Here is a 26,020-nt window from a genome sequence, read left to right on the forward strand (position 1 = left end):
TAAATAATTCTGGTCAAGTAAAAAATGAATTCGATTTTGGACAAGGTCAGGTATAAAATACAATTATCCACTGTATATAATAAATAAAAATTCCTAACAAACAATGCAAATTAAATATACATAATAGCATGCAATTCCGTTTACCCCAAATATACAAAACTCCTATCACACTTATGATAGTCATATCAGTCCTGATTATGAAATACCCTCATTCATGTACCAGTGGTAAATATATATATATATATATATATATATATATATATATATATATATATATATATATATATATATATATATACATACATATAAGAGTTTAACATTGTTTTTTCTGAGTTTATCATGGTATAAACTGTCAGTTGCCGATTCACACAGCAAATAATGCCTGATAAACTCAAGAAAAAAAACGTTAAACTCTTATAATTGAAATTTCAATTATTCATTATGTTATTTTGTTTGCATCATTAAAAACTAGAAATCTTAATTGAGCGTAGTAATACATGTTTGGGGTTTTTCTGTTACGTAGCTATATATAGCACTTGAGACTGTCCTGCTTAAAAAGCCAAATTTATTCAATTATTTTAATAAAAAAAAGTAAGAATGTTGTTTTCCTTTAATGCTTACTTCGTGTCTGCCTTCACTGGCAGTGTTTATCTTATGCTGTACCCATGACTCTATTTATAGAAGTGGAAAAGTAGTTCTCCTTACAGTTCATACAGAAATGAACACGATTCATTTTGATCATGTGGTAACATTCTGACCAATGGAAATGTTACTTTCCTGTACCAGCTACTGGCATTGCAATTATATATATGCATGCCAATCAGCATTACATCCCAATTTTCTGTATGTGTGTTTTAGAATCCTGTCTGAACAAAGATGATAGTACAATTCTACAAATGTTAGAAAATGCATTAAATGCAACCCTGTCAGTGTATCATGCAGCTAGAAAGTTTGGTGTCCACCAAATCAGATAAAGGACTAGACGAAATGTCTCCATCTCCTGGGAGAATTTTTAGTAAGAATAAAGTCATGGATTGGTAAATCATCGAAAGTACATTGCTCACACTGGTTATGGCTACACCAAAGCGAATGTGCAGTACCTTGCAGCAGACTATGCAGTTTATTGTGGAAAGAAAGATCTGAGTGACAGACCTTTGAGTGGTTTCTGGTTTTTATGGGTTCATGTGTAGGTGGCCACATTTAAAGCTTGCCATGTCCCAGACACTGTTTATGATGCGAGTCAAATGTGCTTCAGATATTAAACTCCTATTTTAAGGATCTGTCAACCATCCTTACAGTCAACAATTCAAGATACAGGCCAGAGAGAATAATTAACATTGGTTTAAATGGAATAAGTATTTCCCTGCAAGAGCTGTATGTGGAAATGATACACTGGTACAAGCAGTGGCATCATCAAGGCCACATAATGTAACCATCAATGGGTGTGGCAATGCCATTGGAAACCAAATCCTGCCTCTGTATTACCCTGGAAGAAGTGGAATGGTCAGATTTTAGACGGTGCTCCTCATGAATCTGTTGTCTGACAGTGGTTGGTCCAACTCAACCCTATTTCCGAATTACATCGCCAAAAAACCTTGCCATGCATAGTTGAATAGCTGATGGAAATAACACACAGCCCATCCTCATACTTTATAATGGACATAAGTCATATATATCTTTAATAATTCCTAACTGGTTGAAGAAAAATATTGTTGTTCTTTTTTTCTTGCCAACTCATACCAGCCATATGATGAAGCCTCTGGACATTGATATTTGTTGACCCTTCAGATCCATGTATAAATGAGAATGTCAACTTGCAAAAGAACCAGGACCAACAATTAATGAAGTATGATACTATAAAAATTACCAGCAATCCCTGCTTGAAGACAATGTGTTCTGAAAAGTTAGCTTCTGCTTTTATCAAAAGCTGGAATTTATACCCATTTCAAGCAAGACAATTTTGGATTCACAGACAGCACCATCAAATATGAACTACATTCATGAAAAACGATGCAAGTGAATAGAAACTATTCCAGAAACCTCTCTAACAACAACTTAAGATTACCCAAAAGATGCTATGAAAGTAAAACTTCAGAGAAAGATGAACTTCTAAGTGAATTTTTTAAAGATGAAAACCATAATGAATGTTGTTCAAAAGCAAAGAAAGACATTTGTTCGACCTTTCCTTGCTGGCAGTCAAGAAAAGAAGGCTATTATATTGCCATATTTAATTATTTCAGGTAGCAGCAAAGTTATCTATGTCTTAATGAGAAGATACATTGGTATATAATTCTCTTGACAAATGTAATTATTGTTTGGTTATGATAGTGAGGTACAGTTGTATTCATTGTTAAACTTAGTAGTAGCAATCCTGTTTAATATCTGGCCCGTGAAACAAAGAAACCTACTGCCGGTAAACCCATTAAGCTAAAAGAAAAAAATATGGGTTTCCTACTGAACTGGTTTTAAAATTAGGTTAGGTAAGTTGTTTGTTTTTTTAAACATTATCTATATTATAATGATTAGTATATATATAATGTAATAACCACTTAAAGCACTGGGCAAAACCAGTTCAATTTGATGCACAAATCAATATATATATATATATATATTCTTTTAAAAATATTTTTTTGCAATGGTCATTAACAAAAAGCAGGGTCAGTTCGCTGACCAGAAACAAATTTTTTTTGTTGCCTGGTTGGGAAGGTGTTTGTAGACTTGCAATAAATCATTGATAGCAAGTTTCCCTGTGTAGCTCTTTAAGTAGGTGTAAAGTGGAGTTACTGAAATTAGTTACAGTGCAATTTCAAATATTTTAAATGTTTTACAAGTAATTTCCTACTTAATACATATTTTTGGAAATTTTAGTACACATTAAATCTTACTAATGAGTGGATACATGTACAAGACTTTTATTTGGTTAAAGAATTTAGGTTTTCTGCATTTTAGTTTGTAAGCAGAGTTTGATAAATGTCTGCAGTTAACAAAGGCAGACCACAAATTAGCTCAGCATTAGTCTATAAAGATCTTCAGGGAATGCTATCTCTGATGTCCACTAGGGTAATTTATTATCAAGGGTCAACCAAAGTACAAGGAGAGTCAGCAGTCAGAACTAGAAGGCTTCATATGGAATTAAATGAGTAAAAGAAAGAAGAAAAAAATTTATTTATTTAATTCACCAAGCAGAGTGCAGTTACATCAGAATCTGTGCTACACCAATGTCATCATCAAGCAACCATCTTCAACTTTTAAAAGTGACCAAAATGCTCAATGTCTAAAAAAATTGTCACAAGCTGGACTCCAAAGAGTGTCCAAAACTCCTCATCTGCGAAGACTTTAATTGCAGATTTTATTTAAAAGGTCAAAAAACACCTAATTTTACAAAGAATTCTTTCACTGCAATATCTGATATTTAGAAAAAATCAGATAGGATCAAATCCCTTCTACTCAACCAGGTCCCACTACATATTATATAGGCAGTTCTAATGAGAATAAATTCAAGAACAGTAAAGACAAGTTTTGTACATCTCAGGATATATCTTCAAACTGCTGTGTATGCCACAAACATCAGCCACCCACTCCTGAGAAATGAAACAGAAAAGACTTGTGACAGCTCCCACTATACTACGAACAAGTATGATGGAGGTGTGACTGATTTAGAAGTGGTAGAAATGAAGGACATTGGTGTTAACACTGACGACCATTTAGCATTTGACAAACATATTCAGATTCAGGTCAACAAAGCCAGTCAGTTAGTTAGTAGTCATTATATGACAATCATTTATTTCCCAAGACTAAAAATCGTTCTGTCTACTAGTCAAAGCCCTCATCAGACTTCATTTAGAATATGCTAACAATGTGTGGAGTCCACACAAAAAGAAATTGAATCAATGTGCAAAAAAGAGCTACCAAAAAATTGCTACCATGTCTGAAGGATAAAACTTATGACAAGTGAGTACAAATTCTGAAATTACCTACTCAACAATGCCACAAGATGCATGGAAATATGATAGACAAGATCTTTGTCTAGAACTGATGATCAGAAAGCATCAGCCGATAGGTTTAAGTTAAGCCCCAATACCAATACTCATGGACTTAAAGGTCAGAAGGAATGTTATGATCTTGCCATAAGGAAACTTTTATCACCTATGAAACAGTTTACCAGAAAATGTAGTCAATGCCACAAAAGTTAAAACATTTGAAAGAAGATTGTATCAATACTGGAAAGCGCATCCAATGAGTGTGTGTGTGTGATTTGAATTTTTAACGTAGCTTTAACAAATTTTCTGTCATATTGCTACAATGTCTGCAGTGTGGCAGTTTATAGTGATGTCTAGCACTGGAGTATCATGCCGCAGACACATAGCATCACCTATGAAACAGTTTACTAGAAAATATAGTAAATGCCACAAAAGTTAAAATATTTGAAAGAAGATTGTATCAATACTGGAAAGAGCATCCAATGAAAGAATACTTAAGTGTGTAGCTTACAAAATATGATAAAACTGGAAATGCTATGTTCAACCAAGATGAAATATTTAATTCAAAGACTAAAACATAGTGGAGCAGCAGCTCCTGCACTCATACTGACCATACTGGTATACTAGTAAAACATTGCTATCCAAAATCATAAAACCATAGGAAAATTTTTATTGATCTAGTACATGCAATGCAGCTATTAATCACAATGGCACAGAATGGAGAAAACCAATGCAAAAAGACATATTTTGCCTTTAAAAAAATGTACCATAAAAAGAAAAGTAATACAGAACACACAGGTATTTATTACAACAGAAGATATAAAATATTTTGAGTATATATATGGAAATATTTCATGAGTGAAGCGGAAACATGGTATTGTCACTCATGGCGTTACCTGTGGGAGGAAGAACTTTAAAACCCTATGTCATCCTGTTAAGGTATCCTCGTCTGTTAACTCCTTATGTGGAACGATGGAACTGCCTCATATAGCAAAGAATGAAAACACTTCACTACCTTTCTCAGGTACCTAGGGAAGAGGATGATCCCCACTCCTTCCTCTCTGACTCCATGCAAATAGGTGATGTTGTTCCATGACTCACAACATCAGCATTACTGTAAGGCCAAGGCCAAGGCATCCATGGCACCATAAATAGGAAGGACAAATCACTGCACTACAATGGATGCCCCTACATCCTGTAGGATTAAGAGGGATCAAAGGGATGGAAGGAGTTGATCAAATCCCTTTTTATAGTCTGATGTGTACACAGACTCCTTGTCTCCAACAGGGTTAATCAGTAACATGGAGGGGGGATGCCCAGTTTCAAACCAATCCCTGTCCCTGTACTGAAGGCTTTAATGACTAGTGACCAGTACATGGGGCTTGGTGAATGGAGAGAAGTGCCCAGTCACTGAGGAGCCCTTCTTAGGACTTGCAGAGTGAGAGTATTGTTCTTGCCATTCCAAGTGGCTTGCTCTGCTTGTTGCCATCAGTGGGTTAAGTTTGGGGGAAAGTGCTGCTCCTCTCTCATGGGGGTGGGGAGACTTGCTCTCTACACCATTATTGGGCTTATGGCTTGGAGATGGCACTGCTACACTGGGGGTAGAGGGTGGGCATGACTCACTCTCCACCTGAGTATTTCCTCCTGCTTCTTCCTCATTCCTCAAATATTGAGGAAATATTCACAGAAGTTTTGAACAGGCCAAGTCAATTCTGTGATTTAGAGGGTGGTCCATTCATCCATCTACCTCAAGACCTATGGTCTCTGCATTGTCACCAGGTACATTCTCTTAAATGCCTTACTATATCTCCCCAGTTGGATGCTGGTTCATCCCAAATCTCACACAAAGCCTGGGCAAGACTTCAGAAGCAACTGAAGCTGTTGACCAGAAATCCTGGCTTTTAGTCACTATAGTTTCTCATGCTGACCTATTATAAGTTAATTATTTTAGTATGCTGAATGAGGCTGCACTACAAGGTGTGCTGGAAGCTGCAGCCTAGACCTTCCAGAATATCCACACACAAAAAATATTCTGGATATGCATGGGATGATGATTCCTATACAGATGTCCATAAATATCCACAAAATAATTGGATTAATGATAATCAGAACGTCATGACATACCTATCACTGAAGGGGAACGGTAACATAAAAAGGCACTACTGAAAAGGTACAACAACGCTTCATATCTCACATGAGGGTTTATCCTATGACTAATTATACAATGGCGTGAGGGGATACACACTCTAACATTGCTCTTTCCAGTATGGATACAATCTTCTTTCAAATGTTTTAACTTTTGTGGCACTGACTACATTTTCTGTTAAACTGTTTCATAGGTGATGCTACATGATGCTACATGTCTGCGTCATGATGCTCTAACTCTAATATGCTCTTTCTAGTTCTGGACTTTGTTGAACTTTCCATCTAATTTGGACGGGATGGGGGCAGGGTTCTCTAAGGTGCTCACCTTGCCAGTCACTCACTCTGGCCTCTGGGTTCGAACCTTGGGCTTGGCCAACGTGGTTATGTAAGAAAAGCTTGCCAGTAGCTTCTGCAGATTGATGGTTCTTCCAGAGTTCCTCCTCCACCAAATATTCTGACCAATGGGTGGATGGAATTATCTTATGTGGACATGGGTACTCTTCATCCCAGAAAGGTAAGCAATGCAATAGTGACAGGCAATGTATTACTAATGTAAAACATGTTTTACAAACACTTAAGGGGAGCCCAGATGGCCAACTGATCTAAAGTGTTCGCCTTTACCATTCAACTCCATCTCACCTGTCTGCATTGGTTGGAGTCTCAGGCTCAGCAAATGTGGGTATGTGAGAAAGCTTGCCAGTAGCTTCCCATGGGTAAATGGTTCTTTTCGAAGGTTTATGGCATTCTTCCTCCACTACTGATACTGTCTATAATGTATACCCTCCACCAGTAATAATGCCCACCAACAGAGATGTACAAATTTTCAGTAATGGCCTAAAATTCTGCCATAAATACTCCCTAAAAAGTTCAGTCCAATTGCAAACTGTAGACCTAAATCTGTCAGCACATAATGTATTGGCAAATCTGGATCTACACAGATTGTTAGGAGTAACCAGTAAAGCAAACAAAACAAACCCTTATCTGCAAGCACATTATGCAATAGCAGACCAATGTATATGTTGTTTGCAGTTTGACTCAGTTCACTGATGAGTATATATGGTTAATAGATTATCTAAAAATGGATGTAAATATGACAACAAACTTAAAATGTTTGAAAAGTATCATTGTTGTGAAGCCTTGCTAGCAAGCTACTTATGACCAGTGGATAGACATGACCAAATTCCCTTTGTTGCAAGTATAAAAAATGCTGTAAATTAGTCTGAAAATCTAATCAGGCCATGTACTGGTCTGTATCTGGATACAAATATGCCTACCAAAATTCTTGGTATAGATGGATGGACAGATGGTCTGGACCAAATCAAAATGCAAGCAGTGGAGGTCCCTACCAAGGAAAATGAAATACTTACATTAAATAATACCCCAGGTAATGGCCATAGAAAGAAGTCTCTACACCAACACCCCAGGAAACTGAAACAGAAAAGTGTAATTTTACTGTAACTATTATCTCAACTGCAGGATGGTTTCTTTTAAACTGCCTTCATGGATCTGAGGAGCCACAATTTCCAGTCACTGGTACTGCTTTCATTTACAAACTGAAATTTTTATATGATTCAAAACTATTGGAACTCCAATAGTTGCCACATGGAACCAGTTACTGGACATTAACTTCTAGATTTTGTGCAGTACAAAGTGGAAAAACATAGCAAACAATAATGCATAGGAAACAGACTGTAACATGAAACTCAATGAATCACTGAAATGAGAAATATTGGTCATGTTGACCTCCTTTTGTTGGAAATGTGCTGCACTCACCAATGACTTCAACCATAAATAAGATCTACAATCCTGCAAGACAAATGCATAACTGACATGAAAACAAACAAAACTTGACCAATGTGTGATCAACAAAAGGATGAAAGAACAGATCAATTGTATTTTATTTTGACAACAGTGATTATATGTGTGGGGGTAACTGTGTCAAAGCTGAAATTAATTATCCACTCATGAATATCAATGAACTCTGTTCTCATGTAAAGACTTTCATAACAATATAAAACTTTACTGACAGGAATGTACAACTGCTGACATCAAAAACGAAACTTTCTGATCAGTTATTATATCTGGGACTAGAATTACACAGGGACTGGCATCAAAGCCCTTTCTGAACATATGACTGCTTCCCTATTGATATGCAAATGATGCCACCAGTACCTACATTTACACTTTTCACCAAAGGACCATCATGGTTATGTGTACCTACTCCCTTTAGCTACTTTACCCAACTCTTTATTACCTACAGTATAGAAGAATTCATAATGGTGAGCCTTGATATTGTGATAGAAGGGATATTTTTGTTTCTCTTTCTTATTCTGAAATAAAATTTTGAAAGTCGATTTAAACTGCACTGACAGAAAGTCATGTGTATCTCCTTTAACAATATCTGTTTTAAAAATATATCTACAACAGGAAATCTAATGGAATCACTTACCTCCAAATCTATATTGTTACTTCAGTGGTATAAACAAATCAACTCTGTACATGTATGGAGCAGAAACCTCCTTCAAGTAATTTCATGTGAAATTTTTTAAAAACTTTTACCGCTAAAATCAAAAATTACTTTTTACAATTATTTCATCTTTCCTCATTTTCAATACTGTTCTAAAATTTGAGGACATTGTTCATCTTATCTTTTATAATTCTTTGAACAACTGCAAAAGAATGTGGCTATAGAACTCTTTTAGTTACAAAAATAGTCATCAAGCAAAAAACTTGATTTGAAAAACTTAAGATGGTTACCTCTCAAAGATAGAAAGAAAAAAAACTGGCCTTTGTACACAGGGACACATTTAAAAATTGGTTTTTCAACAAATACCATGCACTGAATATCATTATTGTTATTAATATCATTATCAACAGTATAATTATTATTTTTATTATTATTATTATTATACATGCAAGGAAAATGACATTAACATTTAGTTTTACTTCAACTATATTTCCAAATTCAATCACATTTTCCCTACTGCACTGAAAATGAAATGAATATGATATTCAACTGTGTCTTTTTGATAATTTCAATTAAAAGAGTTCATATTTTTCCCCACATTATGATTCCAAACAATTAAAGACAGAACAGAAACACACATGCAGCTGATTCTAGGTTGGTAACTCCCTACTCAAATCACATGTACTTTGTGCAGAATTGACACAGATAATAAATCCAGTCCATCACAAGCAGAAAAGCAGAATTGGGTAGAAATCAATGAATATATAAAACACCATCCATTCCAGGCCAACCAGAAAAGTTGTTGCAATTGCATTCATTCACAACATCACTCTAAATTTCAATTTTAAGAAAACAAAAACGTCAATTCATTTTTAATGTAATGTGGAGTGTGCAACGAAGTTCAAATGTCACTGGGCAGTACCATTTGTGCATTAATATTGTTTTAGTGCATTTACGAATCTATGGTTGTGTATTTATTTTGGAATAAAGCATAAATTCAATTACTTTGTTTCTTCAGGTGTAATTTTCTTATAATTAAGTCTTAAGTACAAAAACAAAATGATTACATAACTAAAAGGTTACTGCAATGAAAATGTAGACCATCAAAAATTCTTTTGGGCTACCCTAGTTTCCCTTTTGGTCACCCATCAGACTTAGCTATGTATGCTATTAAAGATTTATTTGTCCACCCCTGAATATATATATATATATATATATATATATATATATATATATATATATATATATATATATATATATATTATTTCTTGCTGTGTTGGGCTTCTACTTTTCCCTGATTAGCTCTCACTTCTCCCAATTCTTTTCAAAAGGAAAAGTAAGAGCACTATGTGGCCAAGTGGTCCAAGGCACTCATCTTTGCTGATCACTGACACTCACCTGCCTGCAATGGTTCGAGTTTCAGGCTTGGCCAATGTGGGCATATTTGAAAGCATGCCAGTAGCTACCCATAGTTCAATGGTTCTTCTCTGGTTTTTCCTGGGTTGTTCCTCCACCAAATATACTGGCTGTCATGTATAGCCTATATCATGGGCTGAAAAATGGCACTAAACAAAAAGGCCAAGACACTTCTAAGTCTAGCTTGATCCCATGTTTGAATATGGTTAATATGCTCCACCACCCCAAGTTATCATGAATTAAGGCAATTTAAATGGATTTCATCTTCAAAGGAAATTTCAGCCACTAATGGTACAAAGTTCAATGCAACCTGGCACCTACTAGGTTCTAAAATTTGGCCGAATCTTGTACGATTCTACAAAAAATCAGAAAACAGTATCCAGAAACCCAAAACACAAGTATTAAATGTTTCATGAAGTATCACATATAATGGTGGAATGTCTTATTTAATTATATATTAAATCCTGCATACATGTAGTCAGCTTTGAATCCACTGCATATAGAGCTCAACATTCTATCTCTAAAAAGTATTTACTTGGCATTATTACAGTATAACAATATTGCTCAGATTTTTTTTAATCCCTTCAAAACGTACAAATATCAAACCATACCTTGCTACATAAATGCAAACTTTTTCTAATATGGATAAAAACATAGTTGTCAATGCAATGACAGTAGATGAAGCAGTCTTAAATATACATGATAAGCAGTAAATTGCTGTGATACTGACCCTTGCTTAGGAAAATACAAGTTAGTCAATACATATACCACATGCAAGATGCCTACAGCTACAATTAAAAGAAAGGGAGATGAAACCAGTGACAAAATTCTCTGAATCTTGCAAAATATCCTGTAAAATGAGAGTAGGATTTTAAAAAATAGTACTTTTTTTTATTATACAAAAATTTCACAACAATGTAGTTGGAACAAAAGTGTCTATATAACATTTTTTAAATTCATATTTAAGTATTTAGTTTTTAAAATGGGGGTGCCTTAGCTAAAAAAAACAATGTAGACATTGTTATTATTTTTTATAAAAAAGATAATTATCATTGGCACTTAAAATAGTGCTTTTCTTCCTCATGTTTGTACATGTCATTGCAATCAACCCAGGTCCAAAACCAGAGGAAGATCTCACAAAAACATAATCAAATGCAATGGGGGTCTAATAACTGCAACAGCTTCATGCAGCAACCACAAATAGCCCAACAGAATGGCAGGTCTTCATGGTATCTTGGATTCATGGGTTGGCAGCACCAGGCAGAGCCAACTGAATCAAATCCAGACTCAACCAAGGAACCAGACCAATATATCAGTGTTGACCCATGAAATGGCACTCACTCCACCCAATGTCATCTCCTGCAATTTTTGAACTTCAGTAATTCTTATCATTCATATGATTTTTATAAATTATTTGACAGTTCAAATACCATGGAATCACTTAACAGACATCAGCATGAAAACTAATGCCAGAGATAAGAAAAGTGAGGAAATGGCAAAATCAGGCCCTATGCAGACAAGTGGAAGAGCTCTCCAGGAAGGTGAATAACTTGGAAAAACGATACAACATAACAAAGAAAACCTAGCACAACATAGGCTCAATTAAGATGGGAAACCCCTGTATTTTATGACTTGCCAGAGAAATGAGGAGAGAAAGGCAACAAAATCCAAAATAAAGCAGTATATATCAGGCATACCTGTTTTAGATTTAGAGAAAGGCAACAAAATCCAAAATAAAGTAGTATATATCAGGCATACCTGTTTTAGATTTAGAGAAAGGCAACAAAATCCAAAATAAAGCAGTATATATCAGGCATACCTGTTTTAGATTTAGAGGATCAAGACAATCACACCTGGCCATCATTAATTTCATAAAATAAAAAGATATAGAGAAAATATAACAGGTGTATTGTGATGTACATAAGCAAAAATCTCCTTAATCATGTACAATGTGCTTGAACAAACTTGTATCAGAACTTACGAAACCACCTGAAGAAAGAAAGAAGACATTTTTTTATAGGCATGATAAAATGGTTTACTGATAGGCAAATGTTTCTATCTGATGAAGTAAAAAGGGAAGCCATGCTTGCTCCTTAAGCAACAGAAAAATTGCCACGACTTGAATATAACCAGAGAGAAAATGTTACTAGTTTAAAGATTTGAACATAGAATATTTTTGTCTGATGAAGTATTAAAGGAAGCCATGCTTGCTCCTTAAGCAATAGGAAAATGGCCAAGGCATGACTATGACTGGAGAGAAAATGTCACTAGTTTAAAGATTTGAACGTGGAACATTTTTGACCTAGATGGCAAAGTAGAATAGTTAGTTTGGAATATGTGTTTACAATTTTTATATTATTGGTTTTGTGAAGATGTTAAAACCAGTTTACATTACAAGGATATAGGAGTTTTGACTATTACAAGGATATACATGTTCTGCCTATTAAAACAAAAACACAAAAAGCAAAGAGAAATCGTGGAGGTATAGCTGTATATTATGTGAATTGTTTTCTATTAGCAGCAAAACTTTTGAAGAAAACAACAAGTTTGCTAAGTTATCACTTTTAACTGTAACATATTTCTAACCTTGTTTTTGGAAAAGTGTATAATTCACCAGAATACTAAAGGAGGAAAATATATTTCTAATTTTTGAAAATGATATAGCTACATTAAAAGTTAAATACAGTCAACTCCGCTTATATGCACAGCCTCGGGACCGGACCGAAGCTATGCATATAAACGGTGTATGCATTGGAAGGTAGGTGGTGCCCTTTCATGTATGCTGACATTCTATTCCTATTTCCAGTATGACTACAGACAGACATATAGTTATCATATATTTATATGCAGACTATAGATAGACATATAGTTATCACATATGTATATGCAGACTACAGACATATAGTTTTCATGTATTTATATGCAGACTACAGATAGACATAGTTATCATGTATTTATATGCAGACTACAGATAGACATAGTTATCATGTATTTATATGCAGACTACAGATAGACATATAGTTATCATGTATTTATATGCAGACCACATACTGACATACAGTTATCATGTATTTATATGCAATTCTCATTGATGAGAAGATAACAACAATACTTTCAAACAGAATACCTGTTGGTTGCAGTGAGTTTTATCAATGTTTTTGACCACTGAATGGTGGTTCCATTTAACTCCCTTTGTTTTGTACAATATGAATCATTTGAAAACATTATTACCAGTTTTATGTCTCAGTTACACTTGGAAGATATTACTATGTTATCTTCAAAACAGAAGAAATAATATGATTTCTTTGTGCAAAGAAAATCTCATCTAGAACAAATCCAGGCATGGGAATAAAGTTAAATATTTTATTTTCTGCAGATGCCAAAGACAACTGCAGCCACAGGTACTTGTATTTGTTGGTGAAGAAGGAAAACTACTGACTACACCCAGTCCTATTCTACAATTTTCTTTTAACTTACAAAAGGCGATAAACTTGAGCAGTTTGAAATCTGCTCCATTGCTCATTCTATGCTAATTTCATTTATTCCATCAGCACTTTCATTCATTGGTTAATATCTTTGCATGAAAAAGAGAAATTCGAAATTTGTTTCCCATGTACAATTTAAGGAGAGATGATGACAGGATTTTATCTTAAAAGAGACCTCCTTTATCAAAGAAAAATGAAATGGAGGAAGAAATGGTCAGGAGTCAATATTTATCTTAACTTCAATATCTGCCTCTTTTCTTCCTGCTTCACTTTCTTATAGCTCTATTGAAATCAACATCTTTGACAGGTGTCACCTCTAGTTGTATAAGCATTAATCTGTTATTTAAGTCTGAACATACTGTGCTCCTTTTCTTTGTATCAGTATTGTTCTCTGCTCCTTTCTGAAGGGGCATATACATAGCTAGCTTTGTCAGCTTTAATATGTTGGGAAACTGATCTTTGTAACTGTTATGTACAATTCTCCAGAGATCACAAATATTATCTTTTAGATACATCTGCTCCAAAATAAGATTTTTCACAAACATAAACTTTCTTTGTTAAATCATTAGTTTACTGACTACTATGCCAAATTTCTTATCTGTTCCATAATTCGCGCAATAGCACACACTGACAACATCTCTGCCTAAGTACTTGACATATCAAATGACTTTCCCGTGAAGTCTCTCTGTTGCTCTGCCAATACTTCCTGTTTGTCACGCTGAGAATAAGCTACATTAATTTCTGATTGGTGGTTATTGTTTATTCTGGAGCAAAACAAGCAATAACCACAAATGCAAATTCAATGTAACATATTTCAACATGCAACACACCGGTAGCATAGCTTTCAAATCGACCAAAGGAGTCTAGATACAATTCAAAGTAGAAACTTTGCATGAAAGTGGTTATTAAATGATGAGTAAAGTACTTCATTAAACATTTGGAATGTATAGTATATGACAACATACTTCTGGGTTAAGATAATAAGCATGAAATGGGGTGGGGAGGCCTGATTATGAACCATGTTACTTTATGTTAACTTCTAGATGGCGAGTGGGTTTTCTAAAATAATCTATTTTGTTAAAAACATGAGTGCCTGTGACTGCAAATGCTGTTTCAGATGGCTTATAGTTTTAAAATATAATAAGGCAACTAATAATAATATTCATGACTGCTGAAGACTAAAATAACATGTATACCCTTACGGTAAGTATTGTTTTGAATAAATTCTCTGTCTCTTGTATCAATATGTGTATCATTTCAGCAAAAGTATCGATGCATCGTTTCACCCACAGAAAATATACATGTATTCAAGATAATTCAGCAACTACAAAAAATGTTTCAGATGATTGACAGATTTTTAAAGACTTATCTTCCTTTGATGTTGATGATAGAATGGACCAAAAATATGCCAATACCAGTCTGTACTAAATGCTTTCACAGATATGACCACTAGACTATGTCTGACAATTTATGTTACTCCAATGTTACCATAAATTCACACAATCAGTACAAAACCTAGGTGTTACTCTGGACAGTACTCTCACATTGCACCAACATGTCATGAACATATGCAAGGCTGCATATCTTGAGCTGAGACGCATCAGCTCAATTCGCAAATACCTTTCAGTTGATGCCACTAAAACACTTATGTGTTCATTAGTACTTTCAAGACTGGACTATTGTAACTCAATTCTGTCTGGTTCATCTCAATATCTGCTCCAGAAACTTCAAAACGCAGCTGCTCGGATCATACTTAAGAATACCACGATCAGAGCATACCTCCGCGCTACTCTGTACCCTACACTGGCTATCCATTCGATCCAGAATCAAACACAAAATTTGTTCTCTGTGCTACATTTCACTGTCAGACTCTAGTCCAACATACCTATCCGACCTCATCCATATGTACACACCAGCAAGATACTTACGCTCCTCTTCTGACAATCGTATACTCATTTTTCCAAGTATGAAAACAAAGTCATATGGACAGCGTTCTTTTGCATACCTGGGCCCAGCAACGTGGAATGAATTGCCCACTGAACTTAGACACAAAGACACAGTGATCACATTCAAGAGGGCTCTCAAAACTCACTTATTTCGACTGCAAGAACAAACCTAAAGACCTAATAATGTTTCCTTCCTTAAATACTCTCAGCATGTTTTTTTATGTTTTCTAATTTCATGGTGTTTGTTTTGTAATCATATCATTATGTTTTTTATCTTATAGGTGTTGTCTAATGTTGTAAAGCACTTAGAGCTTCGAAAGATTAGGTGCTATACAAGGTCCTCATTATTATTATTATTATATAAGGAAAGTACAGGGGAGATTCTATGCCATTTTTGTTGATTTTCAAGAGGCTTTAGCATAGAGAGAAATCTGTTAATAGCATAAACGTTTTCATGTACCAAAATTTTACAAATGATTAAAAAAGGCTATAAAGTTATGAAAGCTTTATTCAAGTCTAACAATTGTTTGAATAATGTTTTTGACTGACCAACAGGAGTATGGCAAGGATATTTTATCTCCATTACTTGTTTTGTTTCTAAACCTCAATTATATAATATCCTAATTATAAGATCCAAACAGGAATAAAACACACTTTCTTGGCATTTACACTTGTTCTTAGACTATGTTATAAATATACACAAGCACATTTTAAGATTAAGGGATTTTTTCGGTTACCTCTCCCTTTTTTTTAATTGGTGCCTTTATTTTTATAGCTGTGTGTATCATGCATGGTGTGTTTATTTACTTTCTTTTTATCAGGAAGAGAATTAGATCACATATTTTAGCTTTTTATGTATGCATACCTGTCAACCTGTACAGGTTACATGCAATTTGTATGTTTTTTTTAATTTTCTTCAGTGTACAGCCTTAAAACCTGTTTGTAAGTTTCTTTCTAATAAAAATTCATGTTTTTTTTTATTTACAATTTTTTTTTGGTAATCACAGAGTCTGGACATAATTGTTTTATAAACTGAGCACTATCTAGGATCTTTTTTTTAGGACACACAGTACTAACTGTATGAAAAAATGGGAACCTGCCTGGAAAAGGGTGAACATAAAATAGAGTATATTTGGGATTGGGTGGCCAGGATTGGTTAGTAATGTAAGTTATTTTTTGTGAAAAATCATCTTTTGAGAGCTTATCCTAGTTGTAACTGAAAAAAATAGAGAGACCATTTTATTGATAGAATTTCAGTCCTTGAACAGTCTTGAGCTTGGAACACTCATTACTGAAATTAGCACTTGACTCTTTGGTGCAGAATTGGAAGCACATGTTTCAAACACATGTAGGTCCAGAAAATGCCAGGCTCATATCCTTTCCTCTACACAGAAGCTGACATCCAGTTTTCATCTACACTGATATATATAGGTTTGATCACGAGCACCCAGAAGTTTAAAGTTACTGAAATTTTAATATCACGAATTAGTACCGTGAGCCCAACAGACAGCTACAGCAATAGTGACTCCACATAAGCAGGTACAATTAAGTTTACAATAAATGCAATCATATTGTTATATTTGTGGATAACAAGCAAAATTAATTCCTACTGTAAATTACAGAGTGACTTTCATTGTTACATTAAACATATTCAGACAAATCAACTGTTGCCAAGGGAGGAAGGGGTGAAGTGTGTTGAGTATGTAAATTTGACTATGTTGGGTGAGTGTTTTGCACATTGGTTTATATCAATGCAATTTCAAGTTTATATAATTTACCATTCACAGAATAATTATGGTGAGCAATATGCTATTTACAAGCTGTGTTCTGTAACATAATGCTTCAGATAATCACGTAGGTCTCTTAAACCATGCTTAATGGTGATAACCTCTCATTATTTTGCATCCCACTAATTTCTTTCAGTGAATGTTTTGACACTTCATATTTTGTATTTTAATGGACTTGTGTCTACCTTACTTTAGGTTATGTCTTCTAAGGGCAATTTTAGGTAATTTCTGTCATTTAAATCTCCTTTTCTGTAATAATACATGTACATACAGATGGTCTCATTCATTACATAATATGACAAGACTGGTAATATATTCCAGTATTAAACTGAAAATAGATAAATGATGATATTAGAAAAGGTAATTTTTTTAGACTTTATTTTAATATTTTATTAATGATTTTTAAAAAAAAAAGGTCAAATACTTAAATGTTGACTGAAATATACATTTGCAATAGAGACAAATGTGAAAATCCAGTTACCTACCCTGTCTGCTAGAGCACGCCACAGCATACACAGAACTTCCGGTAAGTACATAGAACGGACAATTGACTAAAGCTGTCATCATTTGTAATGGTAAATACATGTAAGTGTATGTGTTACATATTATTGTGTTGGAATAATGTTATCAGATCTTATATGCACATGTTTTACAAAGAATTTCATTTTTCATTATTGGATTGCTGGTGTTTTTGTAGTATAAAATCTATGCAAGTGGATTAGTAGCCCTCTAGTCTGTCACTGATTGTTTAAATGATAAGGTGAACTAGTTATACATGTATAGATGATAACCATTTCATTTAATCAAAGAAGCCAGAAAATTCAGCAACTCACTCAATGATAACATCACATATCAGATAAATGATGTAGTCCAAGTTTCCTATGACCCTTGCCACCCCATTTTTGATATTTTGACATTTATGTTGAGGTGTACACCCCATCATAAATGTCCAAATATCAAAAAATGGGGTGACATGGGTCAGAGGAAACTCAGACTAATAAATGATGGTAACTGTACGTTTATTACCCAGTTTAATTTCTTTAATTTATTATGTTATTCATTCAAGGATATGAAACACTTATTATGTCATTTACAAGCAGAACTGTAGCAGCAAAAGCTATGTCAATGTTTTTGAAGTACACTATCCACATGGTGACTGGGTAATATTTTTCCACTTTATTCGTGCAAGTAATACATGTAGTACATCAGGTGTTTGTTAAATGTTAAAAATTGTGATTTAAATATAATAAACACAATCATGTAATGCTAAACATAGTTTAAATGTCATGCTTTCACTATATATATATATATATATATATATATATATATATATATATATATATATATATATATATATATATATATATATATATATATAAATTGTGCACATTGTGAGAGTGTAAGATGTCTGTGTGCAAGAGTGTGGTGTCAACCGCTGAGTACCAGTGAATCTACTGTTCAAGAAGGCACCCTTAGTAATATTTCAGTGTACATGCATACCTAGGATAATATACTCATTTAAATTTTTTTTAAAGTCATGGAACTTATTTAACCTAAAGGTTAGCACCTCTCTAGTAAGTGAATACGCACCTATGTATCTAATCTCGATACATTCCTGTGACAGAAATAAATATTGAAAAAATATCTTGATGATCATAATAACGGCACAACTGGAATAATACATATTTTATAACATATGACTATTCTTTTAGCACTAATGGTGCTTGTAAGTCTTGCACAAATTTTTCATATTTTATGACTGATTGGCCAAGGATATTGACATCACACCCTGCATCAGTCTGATTTTTTTATATCATCTTTCAAAGTGTATTCGTAGACTTGCAATGTTCATAGTCTCTTGTACTTCACATTTGGATAGATTCTTATTAATTTTGAAGGGTGGAATGATGAGATCTATACCTTTTAGGGTGGTTAGGTCTGATATATAAAAAATGCCCTTATTTGCTGTAACTGCATCATCTTCCTCTCGTAGGTACAAAATGCCACAAGGTAGTAATTTGCTTTTCTCAATATTTTGCACCGCTTCTTTCAAAGTTTTTGTTTTTCCGGGACTGATGTAAACCTGTGCAAGGTAACCTTTTTTCCATCTATCCACTTATTACTGTGACTGCAACATATACAACAATAGATTTCTTTCGTTGGCATTTTAATAGTCAAATAGATCAACTAGTGCACTGTATGTCATGAAATCAATACCTGCAGGAGGTGGGTTGCACAGGCTCCTGATGGCACTCTTTGGTGCAGAATTGAAAGCATATGTTTCAAACACATGTAGGTCTAGAAAATGCAGTGGCTCATACCCTTTCTCTACAAAGAAGCTGACATCCAGGTTTTATCTACATTGATAAATATAGGTTTGATCATGAGCACTCAGAAATTTAAAGTTACTGATTTTTAATATCATGGTGTTTGCATAGGTCTACTATAGGAACTGAATTAGTACAGTGAATCCTTGAGATATGCGCAAGCAATGTGAGGATAACACTAATATGCTTTGGAAAGTGATGGAAGCTGGGAATGCCAAAATTGGGTTAAGCTGAAGCATCCTTTTTATAACCAAATGAATAAAAATATATTAATATTGAAAAAAGTGTTTCAATAGCTTCATTTCGTTCAAGATTCTTATGAACAGTTTAACCGATTTCGGTATTCCCAACTTCCATTGCATTCCAGCCAACTGAAATGTTGGCCAACTTAACTTGAAAATGTCCATTTTCTTGTGTGGGAATTTTAATTTATTAGGAAAAAGACATCAGCATAAGTAAAGTCTGACTATAACATTATAACTTTAATTTGTAGAAAAGCACCAATATGGGATGCCAGATGTGTGAAATATTCCTGAAAACTGACTTATCGTTCCGAAGTTAATCGATGTCGGAACACGCTACATGACACCATCATTGGGCAATAAGACCTCGATGCCCAAAAATAAATATCAGGTCACGGTCTTATATTGTAGGATTAAGGGTTTATGGGGGGAAAATATAAATATGTAATAATGAGACCATGATAAATAGAACAAATTTAATATTACACTTAGAAAATTTTGTTTTTCAAAATACCTTGCACGTATTCCTTTTTATACTAGTAATGACACTTTCGCTTTTTGAGTTGCTCCACACCTGGATCATGAAGCACTTAAAGATGAGTTTGAGGATTATTGCATGCTGCCTGATAAGTGTGTGCCTGTATAAACTGATGATTGCCAAAAAAGGAGCTTTTGTAGCTACTGGCTGGATATTATCAGCCAGACAATTAGTACTGGTGGCATCTGCTTCCCAAATCTGAAATTAGTTATTCAGTGATTACATGTACTTACCTTGCCTCACAACAATGCAGACTGTGAGAGATCTTTTTCAATGAAAAAAATGCATAGAGACTGTAGGAAGTCCCTGAATGCAGACACACTAACATCATTTTTACAGTGTAAAATAAACACTGACACCTGCTGCATAGTCTTTAAAAGCCCTGATTACATTCTGAAAAGTGCAAAGGGTGCATGTGTTGCATATAATAATGTGTGTGTGTTACAACACACTGAAAATCAAAAGAATAAAATGAAATAAAGTTTCGGAGATGTAAATAATTATGTAAATGTATGTAAAAATTAGTTGGTTTATAGCATTTGTTGTTTTAAAACTGCTTATCTTATATAATCTATGAATACATTTTTTCGTATAAGGTTTGTTTGGTCTTTGTAAGTTTTAGTGCTGTAGTGAAATGTATTCATCAATACATCAGTAGCTAGGCCTAGTTTTGATATCAATTACATTGACAAACAAACTCTTGCCCATTCACAAGCATATGTTTTGATAGCTGATTTACCATTAACCCTTTTCCGAGTAAGGTAGCAACTATCAATTTCCTGCATGATATCCTTTGATGATAAAACATACAAACATGTGTTTTAAGATCAGAATCGGTGATCTGGATATATATTAACTGACTCTTGTACACTATTTCGTCATAAAATTAGTTTGAAACTCTAAGTGAACCAGTAGGCCGAACGGGAAATAATGGCAGACTTCACTAAGTCTGGGATGTACGAGTTTATTAGATTGTCTGTTTTCGTAAATTATCGGGCAGATATTTTCAGAAAAATATACAGATCATTGAAAGCAAAGCCAAGGTATTATTTTATTAAAGATTTAACTTTAAAATGCAAACTATGTAGGTCAGAAACGTATGGGACAAAGCTATGTTGTGGAATTTGCAAGATGCGCTTTAAGGTCTAAGCTGTTTTCTGACCTGACACATATTTGCGAAAATACAGGGAAAAAACAGCAAATCAGACGCTATTTAAGCATCACCTAAAATTACTACAAGGACGCACTCAAATAAATAAACCATAAATTTGCAATCCTGTAAATGGACTGTTGTAATGAAGCTATATTAATGTCAGTGATTACATTACGGAAACCTCTCCATCTAAAAATAGACGCACTCACGTCTGTGTTGATTCTGTAGGAAAGAAGGGACTGCAACTTTTGATGGTGGGACTCCTATTTTTACCAAAATGGGAGTCCTGGACTCCAAGTTTGAAAATCCTAGCGAGACCTCTGTAATGTGTACTTGTTTACTGATTAACATTTAAAAATAGTCATTGTTTGGGCAATAATGGGTCATTTCCTGTAATATCGAATCACGACCTCTGGCAAGTTATATAATGCTTCGGATTGTGTCAAAAACTTATCAGAAATACAACATATTGCAGCCCATGGTGTATTTCAACCTAAAACAATGAAAAAATTGTTGCTGTAAAAATATACAATGCAGCATTGTGTGATTAGGAAGCTAACCCATACATCTTACTGTTTCAGCTGCAGATGATATAATGCCACATTTTCTGACCAGTTTAGAGTTGTATGAATACTATATGTAAACTGAACACTTCAGTCGCCTTTATCATCTTAAATATTAATACTAATGAACAACTGTCTTGCACAGGAAACTTGAATAGAGATGTGAGCACCAAAGGAAATACTGAAGAAACTATATTAATTAACATTAGATTTATTTCAGAATATTTATGACAATGAATGCAATTGAAGAAACATTGATACAAAATATTTAGTTATTTTAAGATGACATTTTTCATCAACCAACCTTCAGTTAATAGCCTCATGTAATCCATTTCTGACACTGCTGACATTGCAGATCACAGGATTTTCATAGCTTTTGTTTGGGATGGCCAAGGTGGGAAGCTTGGAACTGGGTTTCCTTGTGGTTCACATAGTATTTTGCCACCTAAAACTAATATTTCTCTAAAAGCCCCAGCAAGTCCTCATGGTACATGTTCTACTGGCCAACCTGCTACATCTTTTAAAGTCAGTTCCCTTCTTGTATCAGTAACCATATCATACAGATTAAAATCAAATGTCTTAAGATCAGGAAGCCAGACTAAACAGGTATTATTATCATTTATTCCTTGTTGACACTCAAAAATGTTGGTGGTGTTGTCGTTGGTGGTCTAACATTAAATGAACGAAATCCCTTGACAGACTTTTCAAGTCCAATTGATGTTTTTGAAATCTCTCGCCTTGTGAAAACTTCTTCATCCTGCAGGGAAAGAAAAGCATTAAAATATAACACATGGAAGAATTAAGATCAAGTCTATACATTTTATAGTTATTTATTAACATTAATAAATATGTAAACCTGGTTTTCATACATTACTAACATTGTCAAACATCTACCTGAACAGGTATAATCAAGTCAACATTTTCATTTCAGATGTGGTTCCATTCTATTAACATAATACACTGTACATAAAGTTCACATATTTATGTCCTTGGTGTTGCTGCATTACTCAAGCACAATAAGTAAATAGTTTCTTGACTTATATGCAGGACAAAAAGCATAAACCATTTATCACATGATCTATGTATTTGATGTTTGCAGCTGGATGTGTTTTAAATGAGCAAATATTGCAGCTGATGTAATTAAGGTTAATATAATAACAAAACATATTATTTACCACTTGCTAAATCCACTCCAATATAGTATTCCTTCCATGAAAATACCAGGGGTCAGTCTAACAAATTTGCCAAAAAACAGGTGGATTAATTATCAAATAAAAGGTATCTTTAGGAAACATTTACCAACTTCTTTTTTTTAAAATTGGGATGTGGTGAACTCATGCTGAATGGAATACTGTCCTCTCATTGGTTAAAAGAAAATAATGTCCTGCATTTATTTATAACTTATTTTCAGTTGGCCAACAAGAAGGTAGTATTCCATTCAGCACGTTGTTCTTGCATACTAAGTGATCACAGCCATGTCAAGCAGTTGCATGGGAAAATGGTCTGGCATTCCTTAAAGGTATGACAGTAAGCCAAACTTCGGATATACAAAGTTGATAGCCTTAGCTAAACATCAGTACCAAATTTATTATGATACTCAAAACGTAGCTTAAAATAACAAAATTTATTCTTAAGAAAGAAAATAAGTGTCCTCCCTTGTAGTTATTATATAGTACATGTATAACAGGTAAATTGTAAGCAACGATACGAGCCCCTGTGCCGTACTGTAGCATTCAAGCATATTTTCAGTAATAACTGGGGACAAATAAGAGGGTTATGAATAAAAATTTTACAAACTGAGTATCTAAAATGGCAGTAGGATCTTTTAAAACCCCAAAAACATCTTTATATCTAGAGATATATACATTGCTGTTAGGCATTTCTGTGCACCGAAGGTTTTTGTTTCCAATATTGAAGCAAAACACATACTGAATTCGAGCGATTGACAAAAATAAAATACAGCAATGCTTTCCATTAGAAAAGATGCAATTGTCACCAGAATATTCTGTTCAAAATAATATTAATTTTGGACATAGGGGATACCACCACCCCTGCTTTCCTGACTCACGATATGCTGGCATATTCTGCGCATAGCTTTGAAAAGATGTAATGTTTATCCATCTTGCTATAGAAATGAAATATATTACTTTGGGCTGTTTCTGTCAGCAGTTCAGTTTAGTAATTAGGACAGGTTTATAGCTAGTTTTACAAAAATCAACGTAAAAATGCCAATAAATGGCAAGAGATATTAAGCAAACTAAACCGTTCTTGTAAAAAAGTTAGTAAAGTTCAACATGTTATGACAAATAAGCTATTACATGGAAGAAAAACAACAATGAATGGGCTGTAATCTATTTACAATGTCTTGTTGATGGGGAAAAATTACTACAGAATTTAGAAACAGACTATATGCCGGGTAATTTGTTGAGAATTTATGTTCTAGCTGCAAGTAGACATGTTGCGTAGCAGACGATTTTGTATGTGTGGGACAACTTCTTGTAAAACTGGAAACTTGGATTAAAATACAGTTTTGTTTTAAGGTACACATTTACATCTTTTATATAATGTATTTATTTTTTTGATTCTAAAAGATGCATAGTAAATCGAATTTTCTGGGTTACAGGTTCAAGAAGGTGATGGAGTGGGTCTTCGCGTTGACACTTAGAAATCATTTTTATGAGCATTTCGAGTATAAATGTGTGATATTTTTGTACACTTAATGTACGATTCTTTTTTCTGGATACAAAATGGATTTTTGACCCAAAATAGCACATGATCAAATGTTTACAGAAATGACGTATCGTTGCACAGAATAGACCCCTTTAAACTCCTTATCTTTCAAATGTCTTTCTCTTTACGTCTTTTAAATGTCGGTACGTCCTTCGCAGACAATGCTTTTTGAGATAACCCCTACAGAACGGCCGATTTGCAATAGCCTGAAAATCTGCCGACTCGTTATTACCGTAATGAGAAGCATTTGATTTCGACTGAATTATATCGGCTGCAAGTAAGGTAACAAGCTACGGTTTGTATGGTTATATAAAAGAGACATAAAGCAATATTTTCATTCAAATACCTTGGATGCTATCGGCGGCATTTTGGTTCAGCTGCTTGTCGTCTGCAAACTTCATTGTTGGGACGGCATCATTTTTCACTCAGGCGCATCTCAGTGCTTCCGGTAAATTCCTCTTCCTCCTCATACACGTTGATTTATCACTTTGAAAATCTCCTCATTTATATGTCTTTAAAGGATCTATGAGACAACCGATTATATTACAATCCAACTTCAACTTCTTTTCAGAGCATGAATCAAAACGTGATTAGTTACTAACGATGATTCGTTACTAACGCCAGTAATGTACATGTACTGTAATTACAGTACATGTACAAACTCAACTGCTGGCAAATTGCAATCAACGATACGAGGCCCGGTGGGTGAATTATAATTCTGGCAGATAAATACTTTCAGATAGACTAAATGTTTATTTGAATGTAACTTAAAGTCACAAACAAGACGTTTTTGATATTTAGAGTTGGATTGCATTTGCACAGTAGACATCAGCTCGCTGGACCTAGCTACAGACTATATAAAAAATATTTTTTTTTTTAACAGACATGCTTCTGAAAATGCGCACAAACTTAATTTTGTAAATATTAGTATATTCCCCACATCTATTTTTAAAACAATTATTGTCACCCCCATATAAAATTGTATTGTTTGTTTGATGGGGGAGTGGGTTTACGTACGAACTTGCGGGTTTTAATTTCCCTCCAATTTCTAACAATTCAAAATCCAACTTGTGTATAAAACAGATGACTCGAAATATAGCAAGCAGAATATAATGTAAATATTGTACATTTTAAAATAGCTCGACCCCGGGTAAAACAATCCTTCGACTCAACAGTCAATCAAGAGTAAATAAGGTACATTTATTATTAGTATTATTATCATTATTATTATCATCACCTGC

At 34.1% G+C, this 26,020-nt stretch overlaps 1 protein-coding gene and 1 pseudogene across 2 annotated transcripts in view; both read right to left on the minus strand.

Annotated features, from left to right (window-relative positions):
• The window catches only part of LOC149805816 (transmembrane protein 72-like), a 67,227-nt gene that overhangs the window by 40,881 nt on the left and 326 nt on the right, over nucleotides 1-26,020 (minus strand). Inside the window, exon 2 of the mRNA XM_089950530.1 lies at nucleotides 7,493-7,553. Within this exon, the coding sequence (XP_089806656.1) occupies nucleotides 7,493-7,553 (61 nt within the window). The remainder of the gene's footprint in view (nucleotides 1-7,492; nucleotides 7,554-26,020) is intronic.
• LOC149805817 (uncharacterized) lies at nucleotides 22,245-25,434 on the minus strand (annotated as a pseudogene). The gene is made up of 2 exons (XR_016419796.1): nucleotides 25,126-25,434; nucleotides 22,245-22,806 (listed from the first exon to the last, which is right to left on the minus strand). The product of XR_016419796.1 is annotated as an uncharacterized LOC149805817 (transcript).

The sequence above is a fragment of the Sinohyriopsis cumingii genome, chromosome 2 (genome assembly GCF_028554795.1).
Source record: "Sinohyriopsis cumingii isolate HCF-2022 chromosome 2, ASM2855479v2, whole genome shotgun sequence".
Lineage (NCBI taxonomy): Eukaryota > Metazoa > Mollusca > Bivalvia > Unionida > Unionidae > Sinohyriopsis > Sinohyriopsis cumingii.